This window comes from Bidens hawaiensis, unplaced genomic scaffold, assembly GCF_021521415.1.
Source record: "Bidens hawaiensis isolate Kalapana, Puna unplaced genomic scaffold, B.hawaiensis_p1.1 tig00002525_1, whole genome shotgun sequence".
Taxonomy (NCBI): Eukaryota; Viridiplantae; Streptophyta; class Magnoliopsida; order Asterales; family Asteraceae; genus Bidens; species Bidens hawaiensis.
The window spans coordinates 1,403,564-1,415,434 of NW_027491138.1; the positions used below are offsets into that span (position 1 = coordinate 1,403,564).

At 30.8% G+C, this 11,871-nt stretch overlaps 1 protein-coding gene and 1 long non-coding RNA gene across 5 annotated transcripts; one reads left to right on the plus strand and one right to left on the minus strand.

Annotated features, from left to right (window-relative positions):
• Positions 1-5,593: 5,593 nt before the first annotated feature.
• Positions 5,594-9,973, plus strand: LOC143619895 (transcription factor TGA1-like). Of its 4 annotated transcripts, none has more exons than XM_077091713.1 (9): positions 5,594-5,732; positions 6,325-6,506; positions 6,930-7,001; positions 7,107-7,166; positions 7,231-7,308; positions 7,408-7,492; positions 7,632-7,903; positions 8,491-8,715; positions 9,772-9,972. In XM_077091713.1, the coding sequence occupies exons 2-9, from the start codon at positions 6,345-6,347 to the stop codon at positions 9,934-9,936; spliced, it is 1,119 nt and encodes a 372-aa protein (XP_076947828.1). In that variant the 5' UTR covers positions 5,594-5,732; positions 6,325-6,344; the 3' UTR covers positions 9,937-9,972. The 4 variants fall into 4 exon arrangements, with proteins under 4 accessions (XP_076947828.1, XP_076947831.1, XP_076947829.1 ...); XM_077091716.1 differs by having other exon boundaries at positions 7,408-7,471; positions 9,772-9,970; XM_077091714.1 differs by having other exon boundaries at positions 5,603-5,732; positions 6,329-6,506.
• A 389-nt stretch (positions 9,974-10,362) lies between these two features.
• On the minus strand, positions 10,363-11,443 carry LOC143619894 (uncharacterized). Its single transcript, XR_013151252.1, has 3 exons — positions 11,348-11,443; positions 10,683-10,738; positions 10,363-10,593 (listed from the first exon to the last, which is right to left on the minus strand). It is a non-coding gene; the product is annotated as an uncharacterized LOC143619894 (long non-coding RNA).
• Positions 11,444-11,871: the final 428 nt, after the last annotated feature.

Here is an 11,871-nt window from a genome sequence, read left to right on the forward strand (position 1 = left end):
GTTTGTTATGCATGATATAATTATCTATGTGAATGTCATGTCTATATTTTGTGTCTTTCATATGGGTTTCTATCATCAACTGGCCCACACGTCTTAAACCCATCTTGATAGAAGAAACCCATTCTTTTTTGTTGATTCATTCCTCATCTTTTTGGGTTGTAGATCTCACTGTTCGCATGTTCCACCATCACGAACCAAAAAACCACAAAGGCGAATGGGATTCATGCGGTGGACGACTGCAATTAGATTGAGAGTTGAGAGTGAGGCCACATGAGTGCGTCTTTGCTTTACAAAAAGCTTTGAGTAGATCTTGAATGATTTATCTTGTAACACATTCTTCTTTAGAGGCCTTGCTTCGTACTCGGTACTTATATAGCTTGAGGAAAAGCTGTTTCATTTTAATTATGATAAGAGTAACTAGTATTGCCATGACATGAACGATTGAACTCATCAGAAAAGTGACCACAACTCCCAATAAGTGATGCACCATATTTGCAAATAGTTATGGAACACGAATGCTTTTTAAATTGTTGGGGTTCTTCCTGGTGAGAAATAGAACTACCCGGTAAACCTAAGTGTTCCACCACGAATTAAGTAGATGCAGTTTTCAAATATTTGACACTTTCGGTTTGTTTAACAATAGACTTCGACCCTATATCTAAATCTCAAATTCAGTTCTTATATAATTTTTCAAGCTTGATTTCGGCTTGAGTTCGTCTTGTTTATTATGTTTTAGTTTTAATTGTATATAATATTTAAATATACAATTGTAGTAAATAAAATTTATTATATTTATATAAATATACGAATCTGTTTTGAGTTTGGCTTGAGTTGAGCTTTTGACTAGCTTATTTTGAATGACTCAAAAGCGTCTTGACTCGTATACAATCCTTTGAGACAAAGATAACTGGTGATTTATGTTCTAACTCTTTTGATAACATCATTCTTGGCGAGTCAATTCACAAAAAAGCTGTTTTTACATGGTGTCTGTATCACTAACAATAAACTGTTTGATTCATTTTAAATTTTTAATACAACAAGATGTTTTGTATGTCTATGAGTGAAATATTCCAGTAAACCAAACTATTTAATTCAAAAAGCAATCTACTAACATGCATTCATATTTACAAGTAAAAATTTCCTTGATTATTATAATAGGTGATGGAAATTTTTTATGAAAAAATGTTTGTATTCAACATAACAACCAATAATCTAGTGATTGTTGTATTAAAAATAAAGAAAAATAAGTGTGAGACATTAAATATTATGAAGAATCTATACAAAGGATTCCATAATTTAGTGATGTTTGCACATAATCTCTTCTTATGCACCAACACTTAGGGGCCCTTTTGGTGGGAAAATGTCGCCTTCAAGATCTACTTTAAAGTTTAAACACCACCCATTCACAATTGGTTGTTATTTTCCTCTACAATAAAAATGCAACCATTATCTTTGGCTTTGCCCAATTTAACCAACAATGCTCAATTTCAAAGAGCTTTTATTTTATCATTTGTTTATCCTATGCCATTTGGAATATCAAAATATAAAGTTAAGTAATTAGATTTAGTGGATCATCAAAAAAAAAATGTACATGACATAAGGTTTTGTTTTCTTGAGTATTTAAATATGTCTTTGCATTGTCAAAACACAATAGTTTTTAAAGTAATAAATAATAATATAAAAAAACCAATGAGTTGAAAAGGTTGTGTGAAATGTGAATTACCACTAGGCCAAGTGAAGACTATTGATTATATCACATCTCTTTACTGTATATCTAAAACCTAAAAGTTTAAAAAAAATCAAAATTGTTATTCACTTAACAATCACTTTCAACAACGTTTTTACTATATAGCATATATATCGCACGTGTTGAACATAAAAATATTAGATAATTATAATAAAAAATAAAAATTATAAAACGATATTTTGAGATAAAATATGTTAATTACTATTTTTTTATTCTTTTTACTTTTCCAACTTAAGAAAAAAATATGAATAAAGTATAAGAAGTATAGAAAAAAAAAACTTATAACTTACAACAAATTATGACACATGACACGATTAGTTATTTATTAGACACGCATGGATATGAATCTATTCCTCACAATTTTATTCTACTTTTGTTTTGGTTTTTAAATATGTCTAGCTATACACTTCATTAGACATTAGTTGTCAAAACAGGCAAGCGAGCTACTTAACTTTGTTGGAAGCTGAGCTTTGCTTTTTACTAATTTCTATAATTGTATATTCAGAATATTAATAAAAAAGGGAATAAAACATTAGTAACAGAATCCACTCTTTTCTTATCCTTTATAAAAGATTATGTGGATCCATTTGATACGATATATCGGTAAACAATAAATATATAGCCCAACCCGGTTAACGTGAGAAGTGTTTTTTTTTTTTTTGGAATTAAGTGTAGAGAGCCATCAAAATGGGAATGTTTATTTTATAATTATAAATTTATAACGAACATGTGTATATTTAGGCAAAAGTCAACAATAATGGTTCTTAAATAATTAGGTATCTAGTTTGGTAGCCCTTTAATGATTTTATTAAAAGATCATCTCTGAATCAATCAACATTAAGTGTGTTTAATTTACTAGAAAGGACAATTTTGAATCAGTCAGCAAACTTCTTACCCACATTAAGTTTTATTATTATGAATGAAAACTTTACCCATCTCCTCAACCAACCACTAATTACCAAACAACCCTTAATGATTCAACACAAGATTGCTAAATATCACCATACCTATGACGTTTTCCTATAAGTCTAGAGGGTTTATTGGTTTTTACATAAATGAGTGATTTTTATATAATTCTTCGTATATGTATATTGCCACTTGATAATAACTTATATTATTTATCATGTTTCATTCTTTTCTGACGCTACACCTTTTCCTTATTTTTTTTATATCTTTGTTGTGATTTACACATCACAAATGTTAGTTTTTAATTTTTTATTTCGAGGCTTACATTATAGAGTTAGCGTATGCTTTAATTTTGTTTTTTCCTATAAATATTTTTACTAAAAGGGTTAAAGGTTGCATTATTGCAATATTGTACATTAATGTCATTTAAATTTTCATAGAACATTTTTCTAAGATTCTACTCGGATTTTAAAATATAATAACTCAAATAGATTCTTTAACTACTTTTTTTTAAAAAGAAAAGGAAAAATTGACAAGAAAATTCAACGCAAAGTTGTACAGGTTTCAGCTAAAGTTGTTACATAACTTTTTTTTTTTTTTTTAATTAGAACAGTGTATCAATTAAAACTTATAAATAAGAGTATAGTTCAAGCTAGAAGTATAATAACAAAAAAAAAGGTTTACTTTTTTACAATTATAACCCTAAAACTTCGTTTGGTTTGTGAAATTCACCGTAATTAAAACTAGTTCGTTCACAAACACAACTAAAGCATCACAAGATACAAAAAACCATATAAATCATATAAAGGTGTTAGGTGTATATATATATTTTAAAATTTTAAAAAATATATATATTTTTTAAAAAATTTCATTTTCTTCTAAAGGAATGTTGCAAACCAAATGCTGAAAACATATAAACGAGAAATACGAATATATACACCGCTAAGTTTTTTTTTTAATCAGATTAATGAAAGAACATGCATTTATTAAATAACTAAAAATCGCCACTATTAGTTTCCTAAGACTTTTCTAGCACGTTACAAATTTAAGAAGAACCAACAAAATCCAAAGCCAAATGGGATCGTACTAACAAGAACATAGTAATATAAAAGGACATAATGCAGTACTATAAAAGGAGATCTGTCGTACTCAAAGTCATATTAGAAGCTCAACTTTTCTAATTTAGTTGTATTATTGGAATGATTGACAAAAGAGAACAATTCAAGTACATTTACCCAATAATGAGAAATTTATACGAGTTCATTAAGGGATCTATTATTATATTATATAGTTTTGATTCTAAATTTTTAAAATTACATTTTTAGTTATAAGTGTTAGCTATGTGGTAACATGTTTTTATCTTTCTCACTAGTATGTTAAAATTCGTGTTAGGTATTTATCAATCTAGAAGTTATACAAAATATAAAGTACCCCCCACTCCTCCACAACCATGTCGGAACCCATCTTTACCGCACCACTAGGGGTGCAAACGAGCTGAACCGAGCTCGAGCTCATCAAGACTCAAGTTTGGCTTGTTTAATTTTACAGAGTTTGAGCTCAGACTCGGGCATTATTTTGTTACTTACGCATAGTTTGGTCAGATTTAACATATTGGCAACTTAAAATTCAACTACTCTAGTTCTAACTAATATGCCTCTCCCTAGACTCATAGAGTCACTTACATGGCTCGAATGAATTGTGAATTGACCAAGCCGTTGCCGCCCTCCTTGTTCTCTACTTTGATCAAAATCAATACATAGTTCGTTTTGTTGGGTGTTGACTGCAATCAAAGATCGAGGAAAGAGGGCACGATTGTGGTCGTGTTTTGGATTCACAAGGATGGACTAGCAAGCATTTGCATCATCACGAAGTGTGATTTCTTTAGTTGTCATCCTTTGAACCAATCAAGGTAAAGCAATACTTAACACTCTATGGTTGTGATTATTGGTTTTCTTTGTGTTTTGCAACCGGATCACTATGATGGAGTTCTCGTTTGACAATAAATTTTCGTTGGGCTTTATATGTAAAACATAACGGGAAATCCTCACAATTCGGCAGTAAGCTAAACAACATATTAGTAGCATCTTTTACCTACTATAGCAACTTAGACCAGCGTTGACAAACAAACTTAGTAGCAACTAAGACCCAACAACGTTTGTACTTTAGCAGTATCTTAAAACTTTGGCAAAGTTACTACTGAATGAAATTTCCGAGGTTGTTTCTAACTTGTTGTAACTACTACAGTTAAATTCCAACTGCTTTAAATGTTTACGAAACGTTACGACGTTTCACCCAAACCATTATAATGGTTCGACCTCTATCTAAATTGGCAATCTGGTCTAAATTCACAAATCAATTATAATATTTCAACATGACATAAAAGAACCACTTGCTTTTCGGAAAATTACATGAGTCATACACGAGTCAAAACCATCGAAATATACCAAATCTACAAAACCTACACCATCAAGATAAAAGAGTTAGACTCAACTTCCTTCATATATCATGGTATCCACTTTGATTTATTTATTGTAACAAAGATCTATCCTAAATATTAATAATAATCTCACATAAACTCTTTTAACAACTTGCCCTTTTCATAACTTGAAAAGGTATATCGGGAAGAACGGTTGAATGTATAGAATCGTCAATTATGAGTTGGTATGCATTTTCAATATATAATAATCTCCTTGTCATCCAAAAGCCACATCTTTTTATCAGACCAACTTTGGCTTAAACAACTTGTAACACTTGCATAAAGAGTTGTACACTAATCTGAACTTACACATCTTTAGTCTGAAAAGTCAGTTGTATTATTTAAATTGCAAAGATAACACTATCATTGTTATGATCTACTAGTTTAATGATTAATTAGTCAATTTATTTAGGTTTTTTCATTCTTTACGCAACTGAGTGTTTTTGCTTTAAAGCATGGGTGATGGATGGTTCTTATATAATGTAGTAATAATAATATATTTGTTTTTTAATGGGTTTGATTTATTGTTTATAAAACCCCCAACAAAATTGGATCTTTTTTGGTTTTTCAAGATTTTCTCTCCATTTAGCCCTTCATGCACAGGTCAGCTTTCTTAAAACTCTCATCTCATCTTCATATTTTCTTGATAAATTAAGGATTTTTTTACAGTATTTTGGGTCTAAATCTGTGTGTTTCTTGATATATTGATGCTTTTTAAGGTGTTTTAGAGGAACTAGTTGAATAAAAACAGATGATCTAAGTTGCAATATTTATGGTTTTGTGAAATCTTTTAATGCTTATGATTAATATTTAATCCTACCTTATACGTTGTATAAATCATCTTGATCTTCAAGAAATTCATGATCCAATTAACAAGTTTGTAATTTCTTTCTCATGTTTACTTTCATGAGTTCATTAAATGATCATGTTGACCTATGACAAAGAGTCAAACCTAGTGTTTTTCAAATTCAAATTTGACCAAGAAAAGTTAATGCTTATATTTGTTTGATTTTATGTGTTTGTATAGATTTCTATACACTTTTGTATATGTATTTGGTTATGATGTCAAAACGAAGTGGTTCGTGTCAATTTTGAGGTCAAAGCTTAACTCGTTTGACACTTAAACATCAACTGTTGGACTAATTTGCATAATTTTACTTAAGATGATTATGAATCTGATTATTGTTTTATTTAGTTAGATTTTGGTAAGAAAATATGACATCAACTTCAACTCAATTTGCAACATCAAGAAGGATGGGAATATACGACCCGCTACAACAACTTAGCATGTGGGACGATCCATTTGCACCCAATCTTAGCCCGATCATGACCAATAATATTATGGTACCCGAGGTTGATCCAAGGCTAGCCAATAAGGTCCTTGAATTCATCTTTGAAACTATAAGTTTTCATGTATGCATACATATATATCATGCTACACATTCATGTATCCATCTATAGACTATATTTTCATATATAGTTGTAGCAAAGCCAAAAAAATCCCTTCAAGTGTATGAAAATTATCATTATATTTGTTTTCTAGAGAAAATTATTTAATTCATGATCATGTTATGTGATCATCGGCTTTCGTATGCCCGTGAGTTTTCTCTAACAGGTTCTCATGGTTACCACATAAAAAAATGCATAAAGATTGTGCTCTTCTTAATTATTCAATTTTCTTGTATCTATTTGATCGTCCATGTATACGAGTATAGTTCATGTATGCATCTATTTCTATATGTATAGGTCGTGTATTCACGCTATTGCTTTTCTCTAACTGATCGTTTTTTGATTCATTAGACTGAATACATTTCTCAAGGATCATTAGTACCATCACCAGACTCTACATCAACAAAACACATTACAGATAAGGTTGTAAAATCTTACTATGATATAAATATAAGTATGTACTATGTACTTTATTTGTGTGTGTAAATGTGCATTTATCTTATATATATTTTGTTTTCATGGCTGCAGTTACAAAGGCGATTAGCACAAAACCGTGAAGCTGCACGCAAAAGCCGTTTAAGAAAAAAGGTAACATAAAAGATTAAAAACATGTCATGATTACAAAACCAACTTCATTTTGGACTTCTTTTAGGCTTATGTTCAACAACTGGAGTCGGGCCGTGTGAAACTAGCACAACTGGAACAAGAGCTTGAGAGGGCTCGCCGACAGGTTAACTTACGATATCTTTTAATGGGTGTGGTAAAATTTTCAAACATTCGTGAATCTCAACTGAATCTGATGTGTCAGTAGTTTTTTGGTTGATTACAGGGCGTATATGGAGGTCTAGTGAACTCGGGCAATGGCTTGTTGTCTCGTAATGTCATTAATCCAGGTACACCATCTACTCCTTTGGGTAAATTTTTATGTATGTAGAGGTGACAAAATGGATGTTAGTTATTTTTAGTTTTACTTGAATGAACAAATTATACGGAACAATTTAATAAAAAGTTTTAGGTACGATTTATGAAACAATTGTATGGAACAAATTGTAGGGATTGCTACATTCGAAATGGAGTACGATTTATGGATTTCTGAGCTGAGAAAGAAAGACGATGAGCTTAGGAAAGTGTTGTTGACTCATACGAGTGAAATCGAGCTACGCATATTTGTCGATAGTGGCTTGAACCACTATAATGACCTTTTCAGAATGAAAGCAGATGCTGCCAAAGTAGATGTGTTTTATTTAATGAACGGGTTGTGGAGAACTCCGGTTGAGCGGTTCTTCCAGTGGATTGGCGGTTTCCGGCCATCCGAGCTCATATATGTAAGAACTCTTTTATTTTTCAATTGAAAAAGTAGATGTGACAATTTGGAATTATTTACATGTGAAATGAGTTGTATGAGCTTGTTTTATCTTTCATAGGTCAACCTTAGTTCAAGAAAAAAAATAACATAAAGTCTTATCTTTTTTTTGAAAACTGTGTCAACTTTCTTTTTTAGCATGTTTAAACATGTTAAACTTTAATAAAAATGTCACTTTAAAAAAAGTACATGCCTTGCAAGATAAACTCTTTTTAACTTGTTAAATATTAAATCACTTTTAACTTGTTAAAAGTTACATGCTCATCAAATTTTAACAAGTTAAAAGGATTCAATCATGGCATCAAGAAAAGTTCTAGCAACTTATCTACTTGATGAGTGAAATAATGTAACTTCTGTAATTATTTCTGCACTTTAATCATCTGATTCATCTATAAAAGATATTAAAAATTTGGACAGTGTTTTAGGTCAATTGGACATAAGTACCCTTTTTGACATAACCCGCCCATTTGGCCACCTTTATAACGAAAAATGATTCATTAGAAATATGGAGTTAATAATGATAATAACTTATGTATATTTGTCGGGCAGATATTAATGCCACAGATCGAGTTAATGGACACGCAGCTCATGAAAGTTAGAAGTTTAAGACAATCATGTGAGCAAGCCGAAGAGGCGTTGAACCAAGGCATGGCTAAACTTCAACAAACCCTGGCTCAGAGCATAACCATTGATATAATGGGGCCTGCGAGTTACAACACGCAGATGAATTGTGCAATGGAAAGGCTCGAGGCACTTGAAATTTTCTTGAATCAGGTAACTTAATTAATGAAATATGTGGTTTGTAAGAGCAAGTTGGTAACTATGTTTAATTAAATATGAAGTATTAACGTATAACTATATTAACGAAAAAAAAAACTGATAAATCTATGCTGCATTTTAGTTAGCTTAAGTCTTAAGAGCCCCATACCTGACTTTATAGAGTCAAACTATGACTTTTTTAAGTGTGAACTTTCTCAGGTTAGTTTCAAGCTTTTTGAAAAACTTATGGCTCAACTTCAATTGTATTGAACCTGCTATCATATGTCGATTTTAAAGTTTAAAAAGGTAGATTAAAGTTAATGAGTTTGTCTTTAAAAAGTATTAGATTTGACCTAATAACAAAGTCCACATTTGACTTTTGAGAGCCAATTCATGTCAATTTAAACTTAAACTCTAATAATTTAATAAAAAAATAATTTAGATTCTTTTATGAAATCGTAAGCTTGATAGCTTAAGATTCTATAATTAACTTCAATTGTATAGCACACTCTGTCATATTTGACTTTTTGTATTAAAGTTATATGAATTGGAGTTTAACAAGTATTAGGTTTGACCTAACACGTCCACATTTGACTTTTGAGAACCAACTGATGTCAATTTAAACTTAAATTTTCTAAGAATTCAATAAAAAAATTGTATATTTTTTTTAAAAAGTCATAAGCTTGATAGCTTAAGATTCCATAGTTGACTTTAGAGAGTCAATCAATGTCTTTTAATAAAAAAATCAACATAACTTAAACTTTGTGAAAAAACTGGTTGTTAAGTTTAAATGAATAAATGCGTGTTGTGACGTGTACGCTTTAAGATTAAAAGGGTAATTAACTCTTGGTGAAATTTGAGTGAAAGTTTTTAAGTTTAGATAATGTCATTTTAAACTTTAAATTTATAAAAGTTAGTTATACATAAGTAAAAGAATATCAGTTACTGTATGCAAAAGAATTGTATCAGTGAAAACTTGAAAATAATAACCAAAGAAATCTACATCAAACAATAAGTTTGACTTTCTTGTTTATTAAATATCTAACACTTGGTGTCAAAATTAATTTGCAGGCAGATCACCTTAGACAGCAGACTTTACAGCAAATGTATCAAATCTTAACAGTACATCAAGCAGCAAATGCATTGCTTGCACTTGGTGAATACTTGCACCGTCTACGCGTGCTGAGTTCAATCTGGTCTGCCCGTCCTCGTGGCCCCACAAATTTAATTCCATAAGACATTTCGAGTTTTTATTAGCTTAAATTAGCATAACTTTAGACGTATTTGCCAACAAGCTTTCTCATTTAATACGCTTATAATGGTGTCCCGGTAGGAAGATGTAAATATAGTTTGTAATGCTGTGCATATACATATATATGTATGTATACGCAAGAGGTCGAGTTATGCGAGTGTTATTCTATGTCAAGTCACATAAAGACATTGATTCTTGCACTATGTTTTAGTTATTAGGTTTGTGTAAATAAGAAGCGGTGTTTTATTACGTGGTTATTGTAGTTTTACAAATGTAGCAGGTAGATAAAATAAAACCATACAAAAATATGCACTTTTTTATATATTAAGATATTAAGGTGACACAAACCTAGAAACCCATTCAAATTAAGAAACCATAGAGTTATATCAAAAACTTAGAAAGCACGGAAATAATTTGAATAATACAACAAATTTGCCATAGACATGGCAACAAAGAGAGTGAATATGCTAGCTTGTTGGAACATGATAATATCTACCTTTACAAAAACATCTATAAATGACGGGACATGACTCGGTCATCGGACACTTAAAGCCTATCATCACCCTTTTGCATGGAAAACATGGTCCGCACGCGTGTGAGCAATCGGGTATGTTTGATCCTGTCGGGAACAACTCTACGGTCTGCAAAACATCCAAGAGTTTAAATGGTTACATATTTCAAAGTCATATTGATGTTGACTTACAACAGTCAAAGTGAAAGTCAAACAAACCTTTGGGTCCTTGTGAACTTGGTCGTGACCATGAGTAATCTTTTCTCCATATATGACTGAAATACACAATATAGAACAATGGGTGACAAATTATAGTAAATTCTTTATCTTTAACAGCATATAAGTTATAGTGATTGTCAAATGACGATTTTGCCCATACAACCGGCAAGAACAAAGACTTTTACAATGATTAATACCAAATAAAAAAACATTCGTGACGAGGGACGTGTATGCAATCTATAAGGATGGTGGTTCGATACTACAAAAACTGATATTGAAACGTTCCTTTTAATATAATTGGGTACATAAGAATAACATATGTAGGTAGAGTTTCATAATGTATAAAACTTAGTATATAAAGTTATATATACAACTACTATTTGTGGTAACAAGAGCATGCATCATTGTCAACCGAAAATGGAGGAGTTATGATTGTGACTAAACACAACATGTGGAATTAAAGTGAATTCCATTATTCCTAATATTATGTTTGTATGTTTATTTTCTAGAATCTTTGAGAATGTGCACATATAAAAAATATGAAATGACAAACGTGCCAATGGTTAAGTACCAAGAAAACAATAATCACAAAATAAACTTTCACCATGGTTAAGTACATGTACATAATACATATCATATATATGAAATGATGCTTTTGCCCTTACAGTGTTCGGATCGAAGACTTTTAGCATTGCTAAGTATCATGAAAATAATAATGGCAAGAAGCCAAGTATGGAAGTCAAGTGAATGGAAATGCTTCATTCTCTTTCTTGGGGTTTTCCACAAATCTAAAAGTTCAAGAAAGAGAGATGTATATATATTGGATAGAAGTAGCAAAATGGCCAAGACTATGGAAGTGGATGTGTACGTGTGTGTAATTAATGCTAAGGCTACATTAGATGCACTTCACATGATTCTTGACAACATCCTTATTGCATTTCAAGCTTTCAAATGCTATTGTGTGTTATGTGATGGTCAAAATAGAAATGATATGTACATAAGTAGATAATATTTATTATTGTAAGAAATCCGGTCAGCCTGACAAAGTCAAATACAATTAAGAGTGTTGATTTAGGACCCATCTTAGCTCTTTTTTTTTTCTTTTTGATCAATTACAATAAACATTCGTATATTACATGAAGCAACTTTTAACACACTGACCCAACATGAAAACACCACTCTCAATCTC